The sequence below is a fragment of the Cnephaeus nilssonii genome (assembly GCF_951640355.1).
Source record: "Cnephaeus nilssonii genome assembly, chromosome: 4".
NCBI lineage: Eukaryota > Metazoa > Chordata > Mammalia > Chiroptera > Vespertilionidae > Cnephaeus > Cnephaeus nilssonii.
Window position 1 is genome coordinate 71,046,227 of NC_137075.1, and position 27,838 is coordinate 71,074,064.

General features: G+C 36.8%; 1 protein-coding gene across 5 annotated transcripts in view; it reads right to left on the reverse strand.

Moving 5' to 3' along the window:
- Positions 1-27,838, reverse strand: part of DDHD1 (DDHD domain containing 1) — a 93,825-nt gene that overhangs the window by 3,364 nt on the left and 62,623 nt on the right. For 3 of the 5 annotated variants that reach the window (XM_079769047.1, XM_079769045.1, XM_079769044.1), the window contains 6 exons: positions 24,732-24,994; positions 23,061-23,136; positions 10,468-10,617; positions 8,399-8,651; positions 7,223-7,414; positions 4,648-4,731 (listed from right to left, as the gene is read on the reverse strand). In XM_079769047.1, coding sequence (XP_079625173.1) covers positions 4,648-4,731; positions 7,223-7,414; positions 8,399-8,651; positions 10,468-10,617; positions 23,061-23,136; positions 24,732-24,994 — 1,018 coding nt within the window. The remainder of the gene's footprint in view (positions 1-4,647; positions 4,732-7,222; positions 7,415-8,398; positions 8,652-10,467; positions 10,618-23,060; positions 23,137-24,731; positions 24,995-27,838) is intronic. The other 2 variants (XM_079769048.1, XM_079769046.1) reach the window with 1 other exon arrangement.

Here is a 27,838-nt window from a genome sequence, read left to right on the forward strand (position 1 = left end):
CTTCTAATGATAAATACGTATATATATTTTAAAGTGACTTTCCACTCCAATTATATGGGAAAAACTCAGAAGAGCCTTATTACCTCAGGATTCTATGTGGTGAGTCCTTTCTTTGTGTGCCCAGGTTAATATGGAATAATAACTGAAGAAAACAAACAAACAAAAATTCACTGTCGGGCCGGTGTGGCTTAGTGGTTGAGTGTCAACCCATGAACCAGGAGGTCATGATTCGATTCCTGGTTAGGGCACATGCCTGGGTTGTAGGATTGATCCCTAGAAGGGGGTGTGCAGGAGGCAGCCGATGGATGATTTTTATCTCCCCCTCCCTTCTCTCCCTAAAATTAAGTAATTTCACTTGGTATATTTTGGGTAAAAAAAAAAAGGGGGGGGGGGCTCAAATGCTGGCTTTCCCTTGTGCCTAACCTATAAAATAAGGAAAGCAGCCCTCCTGCAGAATTATGGGCTTTCATGCAATAATACCTGTGGGAGTGCAAGAGGTCACTAATGGCCCCTCCAGGGCTCTGGGGGATACACTAGAAGATAACCATCTTCTTACAGTTCCATAGTTTCCTTCCCCACTTGGCAGCCTAGATTTTGTCCAGTTAGCAGAGCCTAACATGCGGAACATACATGTGCTCAATAAATGTCTGCTGTGGCTGGGAACATTAAACTGGGAGGAAGAGTGCTGATCCTTAGGGGGAAGGACTTCATTTATAACAATGCTGCTCTCAACAATTCAGTGAATTTAGTCAAATCTTTTCTAAAATCCATAGAAAGTCCTTGTAATACCTGTTAGAGAAAATAATCACCGTAACAAATCAAGGCTACAGGAAAATTTCAATCAATTCATTTAATAAATCCTTAGAGAAAAAACACTTAGAAAATTGGTATTTTGATCTTCAGGAACTAACTCCTTTAAAATTGTGAGTGAGCCATATAGTCAGTATTTTGAAGGGTCCATCTTCAAAACAAAAAACACCCAAGTCACTACCACTTAGACATACAAAGTCTGTTCTTTGCCCAGAGCCAGAAGATGTGAAAAGTGAAAACTGGCAAAAATTGAGGAGGAGGTTGGAGAAGAAGTTGGGTTTTGTTTTACACGGAGACTTTGGTAATTGCATATAGGAAATCATATCGTTCTAGAGAATAATTTCATATAAATGTTTAGCAAATACTTATTTTAACAACTATTTTGTGACAATACTATTTGGTGACTTAAAAATGCATCTACAGTTGTTATTTTTCTTTTTTTTTTAAATTTGAATTTTAGAGAGAGAGGAAAGGAGAGAAAAACATCAATTTTTAGTTCCACTTATTTACAAGTTAATTGGTTGATTCTTATGTGTGCGCTGACTGGGGATCGAACCCTCAACCCTAGTGTGTGGGGACAACACTCTATAACAACTGAGCTATCTGGCCAGGGCTACAGTTGTTACTTTTCTATTCAATTGTTCTTTTCTGACAAGAAATGTCCATGTATCCATCTATACATTCTCAAGTAAAATTTATACTCCAGCAGCATAAAATACCAATTAGGTTATTAAACCATTTGTTAGATATATCGACATAGGCTTTTAAAAAAAAACTGTTATTTTCCTCATATAAATTATAATAAGCTAATCCATAAGTTAGAAATAGTTGAAAGCCGTATGTGGAACTGTGGAGTAGTAATGTCTGCATCTTTTATCTTCTGTATTCCATGTGACACTGGAGGTACATTCTGGCACAACAGACAGGAAGATGATAAAAGAGGAAACTGGAATTCTCAAGCACGATGAGAAAGAGTCAAGGTGAAGTTAGTTATAAAGGAAAAGGAGAAATAAGAGAAACGGAAAAGATCAGAAACCCATGCATGAATATTGGTAAAAACCACCAAATAACTTCTAAGAATTCCCTTTAAAATGCTACTGTAGAATATCTTACTAGTCTAACTAGTCTTAAGTTGAACTGTGTTTTAAAGTCAGAGTGTGAGACTTTTCTTGTTATAACAAGTGTTATTGGCTCCACTTTAATATTATGTACCTAAAATTTATTCTTACTATGCTATTCTTACATGCAGCACTGCCTTTCATGTATTAGACACTAAAATGCCTAATTTAATTGTTACCCTTGTTATTATCACCTAGAGGGACTTTAATAATTGTTAACTGACCGGCCCTCCCTATCCCTTTCTATTTATCTTAGTTTGTCCCTACCATATGGGATCTAGGTAGCCAGCTTGTATCTGATGAAACTGTTTGACTTGCACCTTCCTTAAACAGTTTACCCTAGGCAGTCTGGCTGCTGGTGTGGTTAACCTCACATTTGTTTTGATTCTGCAGGTGGATGGATAGAATTAGATGGGCTTATGTCTCACCTTTCCCCTATGTATAGAGATTTCCCAAGTGACTGAGATTCTATAGGACAGTACCATTCTATACAGGGTGGGAAAAAGTAGGTTTATAGTTGTGAGTATGCAAAACCAGTTTATTCTTGTATTAGTATTTATTAATTATTATATTATTTTCCATGCAAACAACTGTACACCTACTTTTGGTCCACCCTGTATGTGCTGTGAGATGTCTTGCCCAAAGTGGGCCCCAAACTATCTGGAACTGCCATGGACCTACTTTCCTATTATCTATATAAAAGCCCAGCGACTGTTATGGTGGAACGACCGGTCACTCTGATGTGCACTGACCACCAGGGGGCAGACGCTCAACATAGGAGCTGCCCCCTGGTGGTCAGTGCGCTCCCACAGCTGGAGCGCCGCTCAGCCAGAAGCCGTGGAGGACGCCTCTCCCGCCTCCGCAGCAGCGAGCCCAGCAGTAAGGAGCGAGGGGTCCCGGACTGCGAGAGGGCGCAGGCCAGGCTGAGGGATTCCGTGGCCCCCCTGGCCCTCACCAGCGCACGAATTTCATGTACCGATCCTCTAGTTACCATATAAAGAATGGGCAGCACAACACAGCTTGGTAGTTTCCCCCCAGTTTCTCTGAGTTAGGTCAAAGAGAAAAAAGAACATAAAATTGTCACTTTGTCCTTTCTCTTTCTTGGATGACTAAGTGCTAGAATTCTCCTATTCACAAAGAAAAGAATGAGATTCCTGAATAGCTGAAGAGAAGTAAAAACGAGAAAAAAATGTTGGCTTTTAATAATCATCAGCAGTTTGCTTATACGCTTTAAAACATGGATTATTTTCTTCCCCGGGGAGTCATGCAGATGAGCATATTTTCCTCCCTATTCTCCAAAGCAAATGTCTGCAGTCCACACCAGTGTGAAGGGAAGTGTCCTCAATGCTGTGCTTTCATCAGAGGATTCCTTTGTGCACAAGGCTTGTCAACATGGATGTCGTACTAAAAAGTAAGCAACATCTTTATGGGCAGTACCTAAGTCTGTTTCATCTTGGAATCTTTTCTAGTTGACTACCTTGGTATCTTGGCTCCTGGTAAACATTTAATAAATAATTGTAGAATGAATAAAAACAGGGGAAGAGAAAAAGGAGCCATATACATATTACCAAATGAATCACTTTGGTGTGGTTATGATTAGTGGTCTAACAGCTGTAAGACAGTGGATATAACGGCTGCTTGAATGCAGGACAAATGTATGAGTAGACTGATTTTCCTTTCTCCAATTAAATATGCAAAACTGAATTATTGAGCAGAGACCAGACTGAGCACTTTCATAAGCTCATTTCTCAAGGGGAATTCATTGAGTTAGATCAACACAAACTGTGGCTAGGGAGAAACAAACACAAACAAAATGAAATCAGCTTGTTATACTAAAACATTTTAAAACTTGTATCAAGTAAGAGTTGTTTTGAAAACAGAAAAAAAAGTAAGCAATACAGAAATTGTAAATTTAGATATAGTTAAAACATCCAAAGAAAAACCTATATCTTTTGTTAAAGACAAAATACACTATTTAAAAAAAAAATGGAAAAAGTAAGGAGTTGTGGAAAAAGGAAAAGTTAATTGATAAAAATAATTTAAACTGCCAAGATTAATCCTTCATGATATTTAGAATCTACTGAAAGAGAGTGAAAACATCTCTTGCATCCAATACTAATTTTTTAAGCAAACCTACCCTTCCAAAGAATATTAAATAGAGGGTGTCTTAAAAAATGTACACGCACTTTGAATAATTTTTAATGCAGTGTTTATTAAAATACATTTCATTTTCAAAATTGAGCTATCAGCTATTAAAAATATGTATACATTTTTTGGTGACACCCTGTATTTGTACTGAAACCAGATATCAGCTATGACATATTTAGTATCAGCACTAAGTGGTAGTGTTACTAATATCTGAAGTAGCTAGAAATAACTACATCCTTTACGCTATGAAAACCTTTTATAGCTAGTGTAGTACATAAGAAGTATAGTGAAGCCTTTAGGATAAAAGAGAAGGAAAAAATGGCTTGTGCTTTTCTCCCTCTCTAAAAGGTTCCTTCTTTGTAGGAGTATCATATATTTTAGCACATAAGGCACTAATCAATAGTTGGGTTTCAGAATCACTACCATTTAAGATTAGAAAATACAGAAACATATAAAATAGTCTATAGGCTGATTTCATAGAAGAAGTAATACAATTTTTCAATGAGCAGAACTCTCTAAGTAGAGAGCATTTCCATAGTATTCTGAATGCTATTCCTAACATATACCATACCGAGGGCATTATCTTTATTCTGCATTACATTTTCCGGAAAAAGAAGATGTGGGAGATTTAAGAACGACTCCTGAAGTCTGAAATCTGTGAAAAAAAAACACAAGATGCTGTAAAGTGTTGGCTGATAGTTACAAATGGCCTTCAATGATGCAGTGGCCAAAAGTTAGAACAGTCCTCTCAAATAAGCCGATTGAACCTAGCATACATAAAGAAGTACACATTTTGATTTTTGTAAAGATTTCTTTCATGGAAAATGTAAGCCTAATTAATTTTGAAATAAAATGTCATAATCTGTTAACATCAAGATATCCCCAAAATGTATAGTTCATTTAAGTTCTGATCTAGAGGGAAAAAAATGCTGAAACAAACAGATCTTTCCTTTTTGTTACAAACACGGGGAGCATAAGAAATGAAAATAGTAAAACCACTGGGAATAAACCTAGACTTTTTAAAAAGAAATGAAGATTAGTTAGTGCCATCAAATTGATGACAACTGATAGAACTTACTCTTCAAAGAGAGAAACCCTGATTGATCATGAACTCAAAGCCTGTGTCCATCTTACCTTCAAAGAAAGAGAGAATCAAAGTTGGTAGCTTCAGAATAAAGGTTATGGAGAAGAACCGAGGCAATGAAGGTGAGCAGAAAGAAGGAAAGAAGCCAGAATTACCTAATCACAATGACCAAATTCCAAAAGGAAGATTTAAGCAACTTTTATGATTTGCAAGAGATAGCCAAAATAGCAAGTAAGACTTAAGCAATTTGTTTAAATCAGGATTACACAGAAGAGCATATCTTTGAGGCAAGTCCAAGAATTAGTAAGGCAAATCTTGAGGATTTGATTTAAAAGACAGAATTCTACTATAGGAGTAGTGGCCCAATTTTAATAGTTATATATCTATATTTAGAGATGAATATATGCAACTAAGATTCATGGTTAGCTCAGATTTAGTTGTGTGTATAGTTGACAAAAAAATTTACCATTAGGCCTAACAAAGAATTTATATGTAAGAATGACAGCAAATGTATTTTGTTAAGCTATCAAAATATATGATACAATACAGCTAAGCACCTCTATTCACCATTGTCCAGAAAGAATAAGTTTCTCTCTTATCATTTTGAATATTACTATGTTAAAAAAAAAACCCAAAACTGAAAAATAGTTTTCCTCCCTCAGATCCTATAGATTGTCTCTGTCTTCATCATCCTTTCTCTTGTGCTACTTCGGCTGCTCTTTTTGTCCTCTCATTCCTCCCACTATTGACTAGCATCTTTGTTGTGCATTAAAATTATGAGGAATTGTGACTTTTTATCTATCCTGTCACAAAATTCTTTGAGAAAAATTATTTTTCCTCAGTAGTTTTCTTTTAACATCTGCATGTTACAACAGACTTTTGTATTTTCACAATCACAATCCTGATATTAAGTAGAAGTGAGAGCTTAAGTCACCAATAGTATAGGAATTGCAAGACATATGAAATTTGTACAAATATCAAAGTATAAAATGAATTTTCTAGGCAGCATTCAAAAGGCTTGCAATTAAAGAATTTCCAGCACTTAGAATCTGACAAAGATAAGATCAAGTTAAAAAATGCCATTGGTCTAAATAGAAATGTCCAATGTCCAGGATAATTAATCCTGGGGTGGGGTTCACTTGGAGAAAGATCCATCCTCTATGAGGCCAAAACTGAACTTCCTTTTAAGCATGTTTTACGGATGGCAATGCTGGCCATTTTGAAATTTAGAGCAGCAGACACAGTAAGAAAACAAGTCTTTAAGTATCTGAAATAAAATGTTTAAACATCTCTAGAGAAAGTTTTCCTCTTCTCATAGTACAGAAAGGAAGTAGGCTAGTTTCAGAATCTACATTTCCTTATATAAACTAATGGGAAAACAGGACTTGACTTTTTAGTCTTATTTTACTGGACACTTAAAATTGAGGGTCAAGTTTACAACCTTGGAAGTAAATATATACTAAGTAAGTGTATTAGTGTTTCACAACAATTCAAGGTTTTAGACCTTTTAAGTCCACTGGAAAAAAATTAAACATAGCTTCATTCTAATGCCACGTCCAGAATAAATCCATTCATTCACTCATCTCTTGAGTACCTGCTTTGCACCAGTAGTGGGGCTAGAACTGGAAGCCATGGTTTTAGTATTGGGTTGGATAAAAGGAACAGTGGGATAAGTAGCAGAATGGCTTTGGCATAGTGGTTTTTAAAAAGTATCAAGAGTAGATACAGCATAGGTTTGATGCAAATACATGCATTTTTAAGGTTGAGAAGACCATATTTTTAAAAATCTAGTTTATAAAAACCAGGGGGTGCTTACCTCATAGAGATTTGTTTTATGCTTGATGCTTAAGACCCCCATGCCATAAGGCCCTGATTATTATTAATTCACCAATGCAGAGAATAAAACTGCATTTACCTGGGATTAGTCTTAAAAACATAAGCAGCAGAAATAAATTTTTTTAAAGCTTTAGATTTTAGAGTTGACTGCCTGTGTTGATATCATAATCCTCTCTGCTCTCCTCAATTTAAAAAAGATATAGCATAAAAAACAATATGAACTAACATGCAGAATCAAGAAAGCCAGAACTGCTATGTGGAAGGGTCTGTGTTGCCACAGTGGTAGTAGGAGGCGAGGCAACTGGCTTCTTCTCGTCTTCCATTGAGTCTTTAGGTGTCTCAGATGGCTGTGCAGTAGATGAACGTCCAAACCTTGAGAACAACATTCCTCCAAGTCCCTTTCCAATGCTAGCAGCCCCTGCATTTCACAAAACAGGGCAGTCATTCTGCTGAATTACACCACATACCAAGCCAAAGAGCACCACCCATAATTATTGCCAATTGGCAGAGGCACCAAGCTCTAGTCATGTTTTTCCAGAGTGGGAACATAAAAAAGTTACAATTTAATTGTAGGTTTCTAAATAAAAATGGTGTTTAACAGAAAGAGAGTGTACAGACTTTAAGAATATAGCTTACAAAAGAATAAAGATTCTATTTTACTCAAGTGATCATTATTTATTAAAGTATTTGGTAAGATTATAAATATACGACACGGGCATATATTTCCTGTTGATATGCTTAATACTGAAGTTAGGTGGGTATGTAATAAAAAGTTATCAATAAACAATCTGTATGACAAAGTGAAATAGCAATTAAACCAGCAGGTAAAGCCTATTTAGAGTGCCACCTTGTGGCATTTTATATTAAGGCAACTTATAACCAAAAGCAATGGACAAATTCAAGTGGCACATTACTGAACTCCAGGTGCTACAACAAATATTGTAGCTGGTAATGGAGAGCATTCAGAGACAAATGAAATATCCTTGTTGCCCTCAGGAAGGACACAATTTAAGAGACTTTTGGGACATGGATCAGAGAACTAGATGGCAGGGACACCCTTAGAACTCAAGTACCTCCTCATTTCACAGATGAGGAAGCATTAAGATCTATGGGACTTGCCCAAGATCTCACAGGAAGTAGTAGGGAGAAGTTAAAATGAGGGACTTGATTCTCAGACCCTTGTGCATTCAGCTATCTCACCTCTAAAACTATTGGATTGGATTAAATTAGAGAAATTCAAGGTTTTTGGCCCTCAAATATGAACAGCGAGAGGGTAGTTAATTCTAAACACGTGGATTAACTATTGGTTTGTAATACATAGAATATTTCCAAATCTCCCAAATTTAATGCCTGAATAAGAAGTACTTATATTCATTGATAAGGAATACTGAAGATAAATTACCTAATATGCTTGCTTTGCCTATATTTGTTATAGATTCTCCATAGTGTCGGCGAGGCAAGACAGGTGAGGTCACAGGGCTTGGTATTGTGGAAATGCCTTCATTCTCTGAAACTGAGGTAGATTCTTTGCACGGGTGGAGAAAGCTTGGCTTCATATGCTCATATGGTAAAGGATTTGAAGTATTATACCAGTGGATCTGGACAGGTGAAATGTTGCTGTAGTGTTTCAGTATTAATGGTTCTAATCTATAAGCCTTGATTAAAAAAAAAAAAAAGAAAGAAATACAACATTAAAGCTCGGATTTTAGTAAACTCTGTTTATTTTTATTCGATTGCATGCTCAGCAGACCTTAGGGAATTTTTAAAAACCTGATAATTTCTAACATGTATTTCCAATTTGTTCACTCTTAATAATAGTAGTTGGTCTAGTATTTCCTTAATGATGGGACTATGTAAAAAAAAAACAGAGTTAGTTTAGTACTCAGAGAAAAAAAATTCATTTTTATTATGCCCTGACATCATCTAACAGATTAATTTTAGTCTCACAAATAAAGCAGAAGCAGTCAAGAGTAAACTGGAACACAGTAAATAAAGGCAATTATTACTAACTCAGAAGCTCTTAGAAACTCCACTTTCAAATAGATTAACATAGTAACACACAAATAAGATCCCAATAGAAGACTATTTGTCTACTGTGAAGTGGAGGCGATACAGCAGAAATGGCAATGGATTTGGTGTCAGTATCCCCTGAGTTCATATTCTAGCCTCTGTCACAAGGTCTCAGTCTCAGTTTCCTGAGCTATAGAAAGGCGGTAACTTCCTCCCGCACAAGGATGTTGGAAATAGATAATGTTTGTAAAAACTGCCTAGCACAGTTATGACATAAACACTAAAAAAGCATTACTTAAAAAAAATCACAAAAAACTATAAAATAATAAAAATAATTTATATTAACGAAATGAGTTTGGAACCGTCCTTTATAATGGAACAAACTTTAACATTATACAAAGGACAATGAAAGCTCAGATTTTACCTATGAACTCAAGTTCACTTTCAAGTTATAAAAAGAATGAATAAAATGAATGTATATTAATGAGACATGGAACATCTAGCTAGATGTTTTAATATATATTACTTAATCCTAACAAACCTATGAAGTAAACATTATCATCTGCATCATTTAGATAAGAAACAGTCTCTGAAGTGACTTGGGCTAAGACTGTGCAGTCTGTATTTAAGCCTTATATTAGATTCCAGTTCAGTTAAATTTATTTCTTAAAGATAGCAGTTTTGATTCTTTAACATATGGGAAATTTTCTAAAATTCTAGTGTTTAGTCAGTGTTTTATTTATTTGGTACTAGCTAACAATCTTTTAAAAGACTTTACACAATTATATAAAGCTATTTTTCAGAATGCTACTTAAAATAGTTTGTTTTAATTTTAGGCATATCTAGCCTAGTCCCCCAAAGGGTTTAAGGAATCATTTTTTTTCATCTGAAAAATGATGCATTAAACTATTTACCTGGATGAAAGCCCCTTGGACTGTTCGTATTAAAAAATTATTTACAATAGAACATGTAAAAACCCAAAAATTTATAATCCCACCAGGCTAAACCAAGCTCTTCCATCTTTTCATGTTTAATACATAATATTTAAATATTTTCACTTCTAAGGGGATCTACCACATACATTTCAATATTGTAGCATATTTTAGAGAAAAAAATATTTAAAGTGGGATTCTCAAAATTTATGATTGCTAGGTTATTGGTATTACAACTGGTTATGGTTTGGAAGTACAGAAGATTCTCATCCCTTGTATTAGTTATCAAGATAATATTTTTACATTATATTCTTATACTATAAGTACAACATAAACAGGTCATCTCTAAGATATTTTACTTCCTGAGTCCCACATCATCCAAAACACAAATGTTTTAAAAATATGAACCTATGCAAATACAAAAGATAAATGAACTCTTTCTCATTAATTCAATACCTAGTAAATTTCTTATAGATTCTTTTAGGAACAATTTAATATTGAGAGAAAAATGTCTGTATGTGCAACTCACCACTGGATCTGTTGGGTGAAAAATATTTAGTAACCGGTTACAAATCTCTCTGGGCAAAATATGGTCTTGACTTCCAGTGTTCCCTGGGCGAATGCCACGCAATGCCAAAAATACTGCTAGTGGGGATCCCATGCAGAAGAAATTCTCAACCTAAAATATTCAAGCCATTGACAATTTAAAAAATAGTGAAGTGTTTTTCAACAGAATTTGAGCACAATATAACATATGGTAAAATACAAATAATAAAATTATCTTCAAGTATGTCTTTTTCTATGAGCTTTGTCTAGATGGCATCTGCATGATAACTATATGCTAATCATTAGTTATTCTATACAATCTTCCTAGCAACAACTTCAAATATATCTTTCAATATAATAGAAAATGAAGAATGAGAATGTTAAGAAGATAATTAATTCCAATGTGTTTCTACACACTAATCAAAGATTTATTAAACTACTCTTTTGTGTGAAGTAATATACTTGGTTCTATGGAGGATATAAAGACAAATATGGCAATGAGAGAAAAAGAGGGACATCTGTTATACTTTCAACAATAAAGATAAATTTTAAAAAAGATGAATAAGGCAGAGCTTCTACACTCAGACTTTATAATCTTGTGTGAATGGCAAAATAAAATAAATTCATAAGTTAGGGAAAGTATGAGATTTACAACCTTTTTCATTTCATGGCACACATAAACTAATTACTAAAATTCTGCGGCATACCAAAAATTAATTATATTTTTTTGCTGATCTGACAAAAAAAAGGTATAATTTTGATTCATTCATACTGGACAGCTATTGTTCTGTTGGCTGTTGAGATTTTTTAATTTGGCAATCTAAAGGAAAAGAGGTCAGTGCCTCTGACTAAACAGTCAGGTATTACATGTTTTAAAAATTCTAATGGCACACTGGTTGAAAATGGCTGCTATATAAGAACAAAGAAAGGAATAATTAATTCCAACTCTGAGGGCTTTACAAAGAAGGAAGAATTTGCATGGGTCAAAAAGATGAAAAGAATTTCCACAGTTGGGGTTGGGTCACTGTTAAAGGATATTCCAAACTGATGGAACCACATGAACTAGAGCAGAAGCAGGAAAGAAGCTGGTTTAATTTAGAGAACAGAAATAGTCCGACATGGTTGAAAAATTGGATGTGGGGAAAATGTAACTTGGAGTGAGAGAATGTTATAAAACCTTGGCTATTTGACTAAGAAAATTGGACTTAAATTTATTTTATAGGTAGTGAAGGAGAATAGGATTTGATCCATGTTTTAGGAGTTTAAATTAAAAAATTGAGAGGCTAGTGATTTGGAGACAAGGTAGGAAATTACTGAAAAAGTTTAGGCAAAAGATAATCTGAACCCAGGTAGGACTAGCTGTCCCATTCACAAATGAAACTATGAGGGGCCAGGGTGGAGTCAGCATGAATGGGTGAAGACATAACAAGTTTGAGATACCTGTAACATCTCTAACAGGTAGCTGAAATTTAGGACAAGAGATATAGAACTGGATATGTCACCATCCAAGTCTATTTTTGGCCATTATAGAAGTGATGTGTAAAACCAAAAGAATGGGTAAGATTGCATAGGAAGCCATAACTGGTTTCGCTCAGTGGATAAAGCATCGGGCCTGTGGACTGAAGGGTCCCAGGTTCGATTCTGGTCAAGGGCATGTACCTTGGTTGTGGGCACATCCCCAGTAGGAGGCATGCAGAAGGCACCTGATCAATGATTCTCTCTCGTCATTGATGTTTCTATCTCTCTCTCCCTCTCCCTTCCTCTCTGAAATCAATAAAAATATATTTAAAAAAAAAAAGACTGCCTAGGAAGTGCACAGAATAAAATGGCTTTAGATAGAACTATGAAGAATGTCTTCATTTGATTAGCAGGCAAAGGAGGAAAAAACAAAGGGAAGAGTGAAAGGAGAAAACGAACCAGGAAAATAGTATCATGGAAAACAAGGAAGTAGGGGCTTCAAGAAAAATAGGGTGGTCAACTGCATTGGATTACATATAGAATGAAACATCTTTTCCTTCTAGATTCACCCTAACTCTCTCAGATTCCATATCTTGATGAGTGAGACATCCCAAATTCATCCTTCCCTCTAATCCCAAACATTGAAGAAGTCATTCCAACAGATTCTAACATTTCACTTTATCTCCTCTCATCTGGACTAGATTATGACGGTGTCCCTGCCTTCAATTTTATGTTATCTTTAATCCCTTCCCACAAAGCCTCTGGAGTGATTCTTCTTTTTCTCCAAATGAAAAAAAAAAAAAAAGAATAAATATATATTTTGAAATGATACCTTTATGTTAAAGGAAATTTGAGGAAGTTTTTGTTTTTATTTGTTTCTAAGGAATTGAAGGCTGAAGAAAATTAACTTGTGTTAAGAAAAATTAAAAATATAAGAAAAAGCATTTAAAATCAGAGTGAAAGAGATAAAAGCATCAATTTCTGAAGAAAAAATCAAGGTCATCTATATATATAAAAGGTTAAGTGTTCATCCATCTGACTGGTAGGTATGATGCTCACTGACCACCAGGGGGCAGATGCTCAACACAGGAGCTGCCATGATACGCACTGACCATTTAAAAATAAATGGCACCATGGACCTGGTGCCAACAAACCAACACTTGGCTTCCCCCAAGTGGGACACAGGCCCTGTCACCACCCTGGAGCGACACCCCAACAAATCTCAGCCAATGCTGCCAAGACCCCATGGCACAAAATGCGACACCCAGCCCAGCCCGGCCTGAAAACGGTGGCTGTGGGCGCCGGGTAATGACATCATGTAGCAACGCCTGGCTTCCTCTCCCTAGCAACTAGCATCCTTGGAGTTTCTTCAGCCTAGAAACCTGACTTGCTTTATAGCCAGGGGAAAACATTTTACAGCTTAACCAAATGTTTATGAAGCATTTTACTATGCTTCATTTCATTTGATCCTCACAGAAGCCCTGGAGATAGGAGATTCAGTAGAATCCTATTTTCTTTTCATTAGCAAGATGCGAATAGTGATATTAAAATATTTCTTCTAACTAATTTTCTTTCCATGTGCACAAATCCGTGCACCAGGACACTAGTTTCTTCTATAAAGAGAGAAAAATAAAGTATGCCTGGGTTGTGGGCTCTATCCCCAGTAGGGGGCATGCATGAGGTAACCGATAAATTATTCTCTCTTCATTGATGTTTCTATTCCTCTCTCCTTCCCACTCTCTGAAATAAATAAAAATATATTAAAAATTTTTTTAATAGTAGAGCTAGAAGACAAAGCTATGTAAATCCTTTCTAGTTGATATACACAGATGCACACATGCATACTATAGCAAATGCATTGGTGAGACACATAACAAATGTTTGTTAAATGGTTCAATTCATGGAATAAAAAACTTTTCTTTCTTTATGATTGGTCAGCAGTTTGATAGACATTATAATAAAGGAATATTCTCAGAGAAGACTAATGACTATTTTAGTGATATCTATATCCATTAAAGAATTTTGTTTTATTTTTCCCCCCATTTTTTAATTAAGGTATTATATGTGTACATATCTTACCATTGCCCCACCCCACTCCCATACATGCCCTCACCCCCCAGTATTTTGCGTCCATTGGTTATACTTATATGCATGCATACAAGTCCTTCAGTTGATCTCTTATCTCCCCCACCTCTCCCTAACCTTCCCGCTGTGATTTGACAGTCTGTTTGATGCTTTACTGCCTCTGTATCTATCCTTTTGTTCATTAGTTTATAATGTTCTTTATTATCCATAAATGAGTGAGATCATGTGGTATTTTTTCTTTCATTGACTGGCTTATTTCACTTACCATAATGTTCTCCAGTTCCATCCAGGTTGCTGAAAATGGTAAGAATTCCTTCTTTTTTATGGCAGCATAGTATTCCACTGTGTAGATGTACCATAGTTTTCTGATCCAGTCATCTGCTGATGGGCACCTAGGCTGTTTCCAAATCTTAGCTATTGTAAGTTGTGCTGCTATGAACATAGGGGTGCATATATCTTTCTGATTGGTGTTTCCAGTTTCTTAGGATATATTCCTAGGAGTGGGATTACTGGGTCAAATGGGAGTTCCATTTTTAGTTTTTAGAGGAAACTCCATACTGTTCTTCACAGTGGCTGCACCAGTCTGCATTCCCACCATCAGTGCACAAGGGTTCCTTTTTCTTCCCATCCTTGCCAACACTTGTCATTTGTTGATTTGTTGATGATAGCCATTCTGACAGGTGTGAGATGGTACCGCATTGTCGTCTTGATTTGCATCTCTCGGATAGTTAGTGACTTTGAGCATGTTTTCATGTATCTCTTGGCCTTCCTTCTGTCTTCTTTTGAAAAGATTCTATTTAGGTCCATTGCCCATTTTTTTATTGGATCATTTATCTTCCTTTTATTAAGTTGCATAAGCTGCCTGTAGATGTTGGAGATAAAACCTTTATGAGTGATAGCATTTGCAAATATGTTCTCCCATAGAGTGGGCTTTCTTGTTGTTTTGTTGATGGTTTCTTTTGCTGTAAAAAAGCTTTTTATTTTGATGTAGTTCCATTTGTTTATTTTCTCTTTAGCTTCCATTGCCCTAGGAGCAGTATCAGTGAAGAAGTTCTTTCGGCATATGTCTGAGATTTTGCTGCCTGTGGATTCCTCTAGTATTTTTATGGTTTCCTGTCTTATGTTTAAGTCCTGTATCCATTTTGAGTTTATTTTTGTGTATGGTGTAAGTTGATGATCTAGTTTCTTTTTTTGCATTTATCTGTCCAAGTTTCCCAACACCATTTATTGAAGAGACTGTCTTGACTCCATTGTATGTTCATGCCTCCTTTGTCAAATATTATTTGAGCATAGTGGTTTGGGTCGATATCTGGATTCTCAATTCTATTCCATTGGTCTATATGTCTGTTCTTGTGCCAGTACCAGGCTGTTTTGAGAGCAATGGCTTTATAATACAGCTTGAAATGTGGTATTGAGATCCCTCCTACTTTATTCTTCTTTCTCAGGATTGCTGTGGCTATCTGAGGTATTTTTTAAATTCCAGATGAATTTTTGGAGAGTTCTTTCTAGGTCAGTGAAATATGCCGTTGGTATTTTAATGGGGATTGCATTGAATCTATAGATTGCTTTGGGTAGTATGGACATTTTAATGATGTTGATTCTACCAATCCATGAACATGGTATGTTCTTCCATCTGTTTATGGCTTCCTCTATCTCTTTTTTCAGTGTCCTATAGTTTTCCACGTATAGGTCTTTTACCTCCTTAGTTAAGTTTATTCCTAGGTATCTTAATTTTTTTGGTGCGATGTTAAATGGGATTGCTTTTTTAGCCTCTCTTTCTGTAAGTTCACTATTGGTGTATAGAAATGCCATAGATTTCTTGGCGTTAATTTTGTATCCTGCTATATTGCTGAATTCATTTATTAAGTCTGTTAGTTTTTTGATGGAGTCTTTTGGGGTTTTTATGTACAATATCATGTCATCTGCAAGTAAGGACAGCTTTACTTCTTCTTTTCCAATTTGGATGCCTCTTATTTCTTCTTCTTATCTAATTGCAATGGCTAATACTTCCAGTACTATGTCAAACAGGAGTGGTGAGAGTGGGCATCCCTGTCTTGTTCCTGTTCTTAGGGGAAATGGTTTTAGTTTTTGCCCATTGAGTATGATGTTAGCTGTGGGTTTATCATATATAGCTTTTAATATGTTGAGGTATGAGCCTTCTATTCCTACCTTGTTGAGAGTTTTTATCAAGAAAGGGTGTTGGATTTTGTCAAATGCTTTTTCTGCATCAATTGCTAAGACTATGTCACTTTTATCTCTCAATTTGTTTATGTGATGTATTACATTTATTGATTTGCGGATATTGTACCTTCCTTGCATTCCTAGGATAAATCCTACTTGGTCATGGTGTATGATCTTTCTGATGTACTGCTGGATCCAATTTGCTAGAATTTTGTTGAGGATTTTGGCATCTATGTTCATGAGGAATATTGGCCTGTAATTCTCTTTCACTGTGTTGTCTTCATCTGGTTTTGGTATTAGGGTGATGCTGGCTTCATAGAATAAGCTTGGAAGTGTTCCTTCCTCTTGAATTTTTTGAAATAGTCTGAGGAGGATAGGTTTTAGTTCTTCCTTGAATGTTTGGTAAAACTCCCCTGTGAAGCCATCTGGCCCCGGGCTTTTGTTTGCTGGAAGCTTTTTGAGGACTATTTCAATTTCTTCCATAGATATTGGCTTATTGAGCTGTTTAGATTCTTCCTGATTGAGTTTTGGAAGGTTATATTTTTCTAGGAATATGTCCATTTCCTCCAGGTTGTCCAGTTTGTTGGAATAAAGTTGTTCGTAGTATTTTTCAACAATCCTTTGTATTTCTGTGGGGTATGTTGTTATGTCACCTCTTTCATTTCTGATTTTGTTTATTTGGGTCATCTCTCTTGCTTCTTGGTAAGTCTGGCTAGAGGTTCATCAATCTTGTTTATCCTTTCAAAGAACCAGCTCTTGGTTTTGTTGATCTTTTGTATTGTTTCTTTGGTCTCTATGTTGTTTATCTCCGCTCTGATCTTTATTATTTCCTTCCTTCTGCATACACTGGGCTTTTCTTGTTGCTCTCTTTCTAACTCTTTGAGTTGTAGGGTTAGGTAATTTATTACCATTGTTTCTTGTTTTTTGCAGTAGGCTTGTAGTGCTATGAACTTCCCTCTCAAGACTGCTTTCGCTGTGTCCCATAGATTTTGGATTGTTGTGTTTTCATTGTCATTTGTTGCCATGATGTTTGTTATTTCTTCCTTGATGTCTCTGGTAATCCAGTCATTGTTTAATAGCATGCTGTTTAGTCTCCATGTGTTAGATTTTTTGGGATTGTTTTTACTGTAGTTGATTTCCAGTTTTATGCCACTGTGATCTGAGAAGATGCTTGCTATGATTTCTATCTTCTTGAATTTGAAGAGACTTTGCCTATGTCCTAACATATGGTCTATCTTTGAAAATGACCCATGTGCACTTGATAAGAATGTATATTCTGTGGCTTTGGAGTGAAATGTTCTGAAGATGTCAATTAATTCCATCTGGTCTAGTGAGTAATTTAGGATTGATGTTTCTTTGCTGATTTTTTGTTTAGAGGATTTGTCCAATGGTGATAGTAGGGTATTAAAGTATCCTACTATGATTGTACTGTTGTCAATCTCTCCCTTGATATCCTCTAGGAGTTTTTTTAATGTATTTGGGTGCTCCTGTATTGGGTGCGTATATGTTTACCAGAGTTATTTCTTCTTGTTGGATTGATCCCTTTAGTATTATGAAGTGGCCTTCCTTATCTCTTGTTATGTCCTTCACTTTGAGATCTAATTTGTCAGATATAAGTATTGCTACCCCAGCTTTTTTTTCATTTCCATTCTCCTGGAAAACCTTTTTCCATCCCTTCACCCTCAGTCTGTGTGTGCATCTTTTTTTCTGAGGTGGGTTTCTTGTAGACAGCAGATATATGGGTCTTGTTTTCTTATCCAATCCATTATCCTATGTCTTTTGATTGGGTCATTTAATCCATTTACATTCAAAGTTATTATTGATAGGTACTTATTTGTTGCCATTTTTATTCTTTATCCCCATGTTCCTTCTTTGCTTCCTATATATTTTTTTACAGCAGACCCTTTAGCATTTCTTGCATTGCTGGTTTGCTGGTGATAAATTCTCTTAGTCCCTTTTTGTCTGTGAAGCTCCTGATTTCACCTTCAATTTTGACTGATAGCCTTGCTGGGTACAGTATTCTTGCATTCAGACCCTTCCTTTCCATGACTTTGTATATTTCATTCCATTCCCTTCTGGCCTGATGAGTTTCTGTTGAGAAATCAGTTGCTAGTCTGATGGGGGTTCCTTTGTATGTAACTTTCTGTCTCTCTCTCACTGCTTTTAAGATTCTTACTTTGTCGTTGGTGTTTGCCAATTTAATTATAATGTGCCTTGGCATCGGTCTTTTGGGGTTCATTTTGCTTGGTACTCTGTGAGCTTCTTGGATTTGTGTGGGTATTTTCTTCCCTATATCAGGGAAGTTTTCTGTCATTATTTCTTCAAACAGGTTTTCTATTCCTTGCTCAGTTTCATCTCCTTCTGGAACCCCGATTATGCAGATGTTATTTTGTTTTGTGTTGTCCTAAAGTTCCCTGAGGCCAGTGATGGGCAACCTTTTGGGCTTGGTGTGTCAAACTTCGCCAAAAAACTGAGCATAACTCGGGTGGTGTGTCACTTTGAGGAAAAAACATTATTTCGCAAATGTTTCATCCTCAGGAGCAGCAAATGTTTCATCCTCGGCATGCGAACGTCTCAGCGGCCGCGTGTCATCAGAAATGGCTACACGTGTCAGTGCTGACACGCGTGTCATAGGTTCGCCATCACTGCTTTAGGCTCTCCTCCTGATTTTTAATTATTTTTTCTAGAAGATGCTCTAATTGGGTATTTTTTCCCACCCTGTCTTCTAGCTCACTGATGTGGTCCTCTGTTTCTTCTAGTCTACTCTTGATGCTTTCAATTGAGTTCTTTACAGCAGTGATGTCATTTTTTATTTCTTCTTGGTTCTTCTTCATTTCCTCTTGGTTCTTACTCATATTGTCGAATTTGTCTTCCATTCCTTCAGCCACCTTATGACCATTTCTCTGAATTCTTTCTCTTACATGTTGCTTGCCTCTATTTCGTTTACTTCCTTTTCTGGTGATGCCTGCTTTTCTTTCATATGTGGGCTGTTTCTTTGTCACCCCATGGTCTCTCTTCTCCGGATGTCTGGTTATGTAGTTCTCTTTCTCCTTATCCCAGGCGAAATCTGATCTTTTAGTGGTGGAGTGTAGAGCTCCTCTGAATCTGCGTGTTTGCGCCAATTGGGGACCTGTGTTCTGGAGCTCCAAATCTTTAACTTTTGATACGATTATCTGCTCGGCATAGGCCGCAGCCTGCTGTTAACACTTCCTTCAAACACCAACCCCACGAAGAAAGGGATATGCAGAAGATTCCAATTGGAGAGAGCATGTATTAATACTCTCACTTCACCCCGAGCGTGGACTAATTTTTTTTTTCCATCAAAGAATTTTAAAGATGAAAAAGAGCTTTAGACATTTAGTCTATTCTCCTTGTCCAGAGATGACTAAACAGATGAATTCAGAGATGTTTAATGATTTGGCTAATATTACATAACTAGTTAGTGGCAAAGCCTCATGATCAGAATCAAAGTTTCCCCACTCTCCAGACCAAAGTTTGTCAATATCTATGTTTTTCTTCTATTAAGTTCAGTGGTCACCCGTAAGAGATCTAACACCTGTATTCTGAAAGTAAATCTATCTGCTAATTAATAGGCACAGAAATTAGAACTCTGGAGTCCTAAATATTAATTTGCCAATTCATCAGATATTCCTTTTTAAACTTCAGATTTCTATACTTTTCCTCTATGAGTAATTAAATAGCAATTAAAAATCCAAATTATTAGACTACATATGACTTATATTATACTAGGGGCCTGGTGCACAAAATTTGTGCACTGAGGGTGGGGGGTCCCTCAGCCCAACCTGCCCCCTCTCACATACTGGGAGCCCTCAGGGGATGTCCTACTGATGGCTTAGGCCCGATCCCCACGGGAAGCGGGCCTAAGCCGCAGTCTGGCCTCCCTTTGTGGGAGGCAACCGGGCTGGTCAGGGGAAGGCACCAGCCCCATCACCCTGCTGCTGCAGCCACTGCTAGTCACCACAGCCACCAAGGTATTTTCATCAACACGACTCCAGTCCCTTCACCAAGAAAAAATGACAACTTTCTTTAGGCATTTTCAAGATGTGTCTTTCATAGGATATGCATTTCTTTCTTTCTTTTTTTTTAATCCTCACCTAAGGGTGTTTCCATTGAGTTTTAGAGAATGTGGAAGAGAAAGGGAAAGACAGAGAGAAACATCAAAGTGAGAGGAACACTTTGATTGGTTGCCTCCTGCATGAGCCCTGATCTGGGCCCCGGCCAGGGAGGAGCCTGCAACCTAGGTACATGCCCTTGATCAGAATTGAACCCAGACCCTGCGGTCAGCAAGCCTAGGCATTATCCACTGAGCCAAACCGGCTAGGGCAGGATATGACATTTCTTAGCCCTCCAGCAGCGGACCTTTGTTTTTTTTCTCCAGAAGTGTGGTGGAAAAACCCTAGATCACCTTTTTGGATTCTTATTACCCGAGTTACTAAGAATATTACCAGTGGCATACAGGAAGCTTAGCCAATGGGCAGTCAGAAAAGGTGTTTCCTCTATAGTTCACACCAATCATCGACTGTGTCCTGCCCAGGCCTAAAGCCTCTGGCCAAAGCTTTAGGCTTGGGAAGGGGACCTCCAGCTCCCTGTGATTGCAGACACCACCCATTGGGCAGGGGACCCCAGCTCTCTGCAATCCACCACAGTAGCAGAACCCATCGCAGGAGTGGACCCCCAGTTGCCTGCGATCCATCGCAGGCTCCCTGCTGGTGCCCAAGGCCAGAAAAGCCTCCAGTGGAGGCTTTCCCGGCCTTGGGGTTGGCCAGACCCCAGCTTCCCTACCACGGATCGCAGGAGCTGACCCCCAGTTGCCTGAGATCCGTTGCAGGCTCCCCGCTGGTGCCCAAGGCCGGAAAAGCCTCCGCCGGAGGCTTTTCTGGCCTTGGGCTCAGCCGCACCCCAGCGTCCCTGCGATGGATCGCAGGAGCCGACCCCCAGTTGCCTGCGATCCATGGTTTCCTGGTGGGCGTGGCTTGTGGGTGTAGCGAAGGTATGGTCAATTTGCATATTACTCTATTATTACGTAGGACTAGAGGCCCAGTGCACAAAATTCGTGCACGGGTAGGGTGTTTAGGCCTGGCTGGTGATCAGGACCAATCAGGTTCCCCGTCTCCCTGCCTCCTCCTTCCCTCACTCCCGCAGCCCCGCTGCCACCACTGGTCGCCCGCCATGTTCTGCGCTGCCCCCTGGTGGTCAGCGCACATCATAGTGTGTGATTGAACTCCCGTTCTCCTGGCCAAAGTCCCGAGGGGACACTTTCCATATTAGTCTTTATATATATAAAGATACACAATTATGGTGCATAATTTCTAGTAATGGGAAACTTTTTTTAAATCCTGAGTTTACATGCAATATCATTTTGTATTAGATTCAGGGATACAGCACAGTGGTTAGATAATCATATACTTTACAAAGCATTCCCCCAAATTCTTACTATTTAAAAAAATTCTGTATCTTTCCATTACTTAACCTGTATGTTAAGTTCCTGTGATTTGCTTTTGACAGCTCCATTCTGGTGCTCAAAAACCCTAAAAAGCTTCCCATTGTACATATCAAATACTAGAGGCCTGGTGCACGAAATTCGTGCACGGGGGGTGGGGGATTTGTCCCTCAGCCCAGCCTGTACCCTCTCCAATCTGGGATCCCTCTCACAATCCAGGACTGCTGGCTCCCAACTGCTCGCCTGCCTTCCTTCCTGATTGTCCCTAACTGCTTCTGCCTGCCAGCCTGATCACCCTTAACCACTCTGCTGCCAGCCTGTTTGCCCCCAACTTCCCTCCCCTGCCAGCCTGATTGATGCCTAACTGCTCCCCTGCCAGCCTGTTTGCTTCTAACTGACCTCCCCTGCAGGCCTGGTCCCCCCCAACTGCCATCCCCTGCCGGCCTGGTCCCCCCCAACTGCTCTCCCCTGCAGGCCTGGGTCTCCCTCAACTGCCCTTCCCTGTAGGCCTGGTCGCCCCCAACTGCCCTACCTTGCAGGCCTGGTCCCTCCCTACTGCCCTTCCCTGCTGGCCATCTTGTGGCGGCCATCTTGTGTCCACAGGGGGCAGCCATCTTTGACCACATAGGGGCTGCCATCTTGTGTGTTGGAGTGATGGTCAATTTGCATATTACTCTTTTATTAGATAGGATAAGTTCTTTATTTCTAGCTCTTCAACAGCCCCCTTGCCCTGAGTCCTGTCCATGACAGCCCAAATGGTTTGCTCAACCTGTGCCAAAACTAACCACGTGTGTTATCTTGTGCTTTGGTTATGTATTTTTCATTGATCGAAATACCAGCTTTCCATCCCTAGAATCATCCACTTAGTTTTCTTACAACCCACAAATAGCTGGTCACTAAGGTTTGTTAATTCTAACTACTAAATATTTCCCAGATCTGCCTCTTATTTCCCCCCGCCACTACTTGAGATTATTTTGTTTTTCTTGGAGGTACTAACATTATATCTCTCCATATCCTTATGTTCTTTCTTTTACACAGAATAGCATTTTTCCTTTCCTCCACTTGGCAACATTCCAGTTTATTGATAACAAGTATAAGTGTTATTCCCTTGTAATCCTTTATAGCCAAAATTAAAACCCCCTTTTCATACATACATCATTCTGCATACTGCCAATAACACCAATAACACTGTGTTACATATCCTAAGGGCTGCGGAACTGTCTTGACCATTATTTTCTTTGTAGAATCTATAAACTAGCAATGTCCAACATATGTGTTCAATAAATTAATTTGATAGAACAATAATTTAGATTTCACTGAATGTCATGCTGCAAATGCTGTTTGGAAAAAAAGTGAGACAGATAATGAAAATCTCATCAGTCTTTTCTTACCTTAAATTTCAAGGCAGGTATTTGTGTCATAGATGATGACTTCAATCCATTTAGCCTTTCTTCTATTTCTCTCAGCCTAGGAAGCAGTATAAAATTATGTATACACATTTGTATTTATGATTTCATATATATTAAATGCTCATTAGTTCACTAAAGTCTAAAGAATTAAAGACCCATTATTTAATTCCTCAAAATCAATTCCTAATGACAGTATTTAATAAATGCATGTACTGTAGTACAGAAAGTCTATAAAATAATTAGTAAAAGTATTTCTACTTTTTATAATACCTGCCATTAGTAGTATTTTTTGGTGGATCCTCTAGTAAAATGTGAGGCAAATAAAAGCATACTAGCCTGGCTGGTGTGCCTCAGTGGTTGAGCTTCATCTCATGAACCAAGATGTCCCTGTTGGATTTCAAGTTAGAGCACATGCCTGGGTTTTGGTCTTGATCCCCAATAGGTAGTGTGCAGAAGGCAGTCGATCGATATTTCTATCTCTCCCTCTCCCTTCCTCTCTCTCAAAAACACCGAAAAATAAAAATAGCATATATATATATATATATATATATATATATATATATATATATATATATAAAATCACACCAAATGTTCATACCATATATATTGTTCTTTTTTTTCTATACTTAATAATGAATCTTAGAGATCCTTTTATTTCATTACTTTCTGATCTACTTTAATCTTTAAAACAGCTGTGTAACTGTCTATTTCATGAACGAACCATAGTTTTTTTCAACCCTTCTTTGCTAGTGAACATTTGGGTTATTTCAATTTTCCCCATTAAATGTTCCATATCTACTTACATTTAATAAACAATAGAACTAAGTTTAAAAAAAAAGGGTGCAATTCATTTTATAAGCCTGTTAAATTTTTTTTTTTCTTACTGGATTTTAAATCTAAAATGCTGTTCTGAGGTTTGCCAATATGACATTTTCTTTCAAAACTATAAATTAATTTGCTATGGTAAACTTTATGTATCTACTCTGGTACTGAATAAGATTATATATAGAACCCTTAAACTTCCATAAGATTAAAACAAACCCAAGGCTTTCTGAGTAAAAATTGGGTATTATATAAATTGGTGATTTTTATATAATGCTAACTACCAAAATGAGTGATTTTTCACTGTTTTATTAAATTGATTGGATAGTTACTAAAAGGACAAAGAAGAAAGAGCATGTAACTACAGATGAAGAGAGGGGTGTAGCAAACTAAACGATAATATCCAGAGGGCCACAAATGATCAGATAATTATAAAATCTGTCAAAAATATATTTGCCAAGGGAAAAAAAGGCTAGAAAATTATTTCTAGAATAATAAGATAGGTAAGGGCACATCTTTTAAGATTAGTAAAACTACAAAGGATTCTACATAGTGACTCAGCTTGGAATATGTTTTAGATTTCACTCCTAATAAGTTGTGAAGGACAGACAGAAAAAGAGGCAGATGACAAAACCATTTATTTTATGCTAAAGGAAAATGCATATAATTAGCATGAAAACAGTCTCTCCTTGATTAGCCATGTTATCTAGTAATCTTTGTACCATGAATAATGTATTTTTTATTTATCGTGAAAATCTTAGTTTTCTCCTAAGAGTTCCTGCAATTCCATGAAGACATTTTAAATTCTTTTAAGAGACTAGGGTATTTTACCGTCGTTTTGTTATGTAGAGTTCATCAAGAAGGTGTCGTTCTTCATAGCTCATCCATCCTTCATCAGGCAACTCGTCTTCCTTCTGCATCAACTGTTCATAGAATCGAACTGGATTCCAGCCAGTCATTATGTCATAAGTGATTACACATCCCAGTGAATGTGACACAATTGAGACTTTACCCCCTTTTTCTTCAAAGTCTGGATTCCGAGAACAGAAAAGGGAATATAATCGATTCAGCTCTTGCTGAAGGCCTTTAACTAGCTGTTTGAAATAAGAGAACATTATCATATTAGAGTAATCACTGATACTATAAACTCTATTTCTAAACATACATTACTGGCCAAATATACCTAGATTATTAAAATTAACTCAGGTGCCTTAAAATGTAGCAGGAAATGAAGATATGTATTATTATAATCCATATCATCATTAAAGAATAAAGGCATATATTACACAGATACATTCATAATCCTTAAACATGCTATATGAGCCAGCAGTTACATACATTCAGCAAAAAAGGTTCACGAAGATTCCAGTAAGATTTTCAAAGAGCCCCTGGAAATTTCTCCTTCACTGCAACTTACATGCAATTCTAAATCTTTGTACCTTGTAATTTTTAGGCCTTAACTGAGTTTACAATAACAGGTATACTAATATAGTATATATATTATTACACTGTGCATTTAGATAAGAATGATGGAATAAAATGTCACTGTATGATTAAGAAAAAGCTAACATCCATCTACTTGATATTCCAAAATTACCAAAAGTTGGTAATACAGATACAAGTAAAAAGTTGTTTTACATGGCTGGAAAAGCAGAGCTTTTTAAGGTTTAGGCAGTGGTCTCAACCTTTCTAATGCCTCGACCCTTTAATACAGTTCCTTACGTTGTGGTGACCCCTAACCATAAAATTATTTTTGTTGCTACTTCATAACTGTAATTTTGCTACTATTAATGAATCGTAATGTAAATATCTGTGTTTTCCGATGGTCTTGGGCTCCATAGCAGCGGTTCTCCGGGTCGCCTAAGACTATTGGAAAACACAGATATTTATATCACGATTCATAACAGTAGCAAAGTTACAGTTATGAAGTATCAATGAAAATAATTTTATGGTTGGGGGTCACTACAACATGAGGAACTGTATTAAAGTGTCGCGGCATTAGAAAGGTTGAGAACCACTGGTTTAGGGGTTCATAATGTGGGAAGTATTTTAGTCATTTTTCTTTGCAAAACTGTTTTCTTTGAAATTTAGCTTTAACAAATGGTGCTGAAATATGCCATGAAGTCAGAAGTTTGTTTTTTTGTTACTCAAATCCATACTGGGCCCTGACCTGCATTTGAAGGCAGTTCTCTACTCTTCGTTATCATTGTTGGGTACTATAATAAATGGTAAATTTCCTGTTTGACATTTAATTTCTCATTTCAGTACTTCTTATGCCAGCTGTTACTCCAACATACAAATATTAGTTATGTGTGGCTTCCATTTGCAATCTTATTATTTTGTCTCAAGGACATCAAGACTCCATCATATTTTACTGAACATTCTCTACCTGCTCACAAACTGAAAATCATCTGAGCATTCATGCGTAGCAGGATTAGCAGTGACATGAATGAAGTCATGGTGTTCTCTTTGTTGACATCTCAGAGCTCTACAAGCAACAATGAGGGTTTGGTTAAAGCTACTGAAACCATGTATTGGGTCTGATAAAATATATTCAGCTAATGAAGGAAGAAAAGGACAAGATGAGCTGGTAGCATGTGGAAGGATGATAAGCTACCCTTTCTCTAGGGAGGAATGCAAACATTTTACTTTAATTGGACATTTTAATTTTTTTTCTGAGGAAAAGCAGAAAAATTCCATGCTTTAATCAATGGTTCTCCAACTTTCAATGTGCAGCAGAATCACTTGGAAGGCTTGTTAAATACATATTACTAGGCTCCATCCCAGAATTACTGCTTTAGTGGCAAATGCATATAAAAGCCTTCTAAGACATGGGTTGTAATTCTAGTCAAAATAGTTTCAGGAGTAGGCAGTGTGATATGAAAGTACATGCTCTGTTCAAAGTGAGCTATAATGTAATGTTTTAGTTCTGATAATATAATGCTTTGGCTTTGATAAGAATATCAATAAACTCAAAATTTTTATCATTTTCCTGATTTACAATCTAAAAGCATAGAAAAAGCTAATGTTTAGATAAAATTAGTTCCTTTAAAAGCAACATTTGTTAATAGTATTTACTTTTGAAGGCCTGGTTTTAAGACTCATACCATGTAAATCTAGAAACTCTAGAAGATATATACTTAAGTACTCTGGCAAAAGGTACTTAATCTGTTTGTTTTTTAAAATACCAACTTCTTTAAATGCTTTAATAAATCATCCACTTAGCAGCAAAAGGAGAAATCCAACTCTCTGTTGTATCCAAAAAGTCAACTCTGATTAGGTTTTTCTAATTAGGTTTCCTTTTTCCTATCTGATCCAATTATATTCTCCTAGCTAGGATCCCTTTGTGACCAAGTATATTCATTTGGGACATCTGGACCAAGATTAGTGATATATCCTGTAATCTTAATTTTATTAACTCTACAATATTATCTAATTAAGTCAACTAACCTTTTACAAAGTAGGGATTAGATGGCCTTTCAAAAGCTTAAGTTTCTAAATCTCATAACCACTGCCCTAAAGTTAAAATTTATGAAGAAAATCAATCCAAAAGGAAAACCCCAGCATTTTTAAGAGAAAACCCAAACACATAAAATATGGCTGACAACTATAACTAATCCTTTGTCCTCCCTGCTTCAGGATATTTTAATGAGAAAAAATTATTTAGACAGTTGTAGTTATATATATAGATTAAACAAATTTATTTTTAAAATAAAACTATGTTTCTTAATTACAATAGAATTCAATTAAACAATTTTCAAATAACAATGACAAGATACTGCCATAACAATTTTTTAAATAATTCTTTATTTTTAAATGCTATTAAAAAGAGAGTTCAGTTGTGTGCAAGAAATACAGTTGTCTCTGATTTTTTCACGTTACTTTATTTAAGGCTGAAGTAAGGGCCAAAGGCTCTTTAATGATATTTTGAAAGTCTG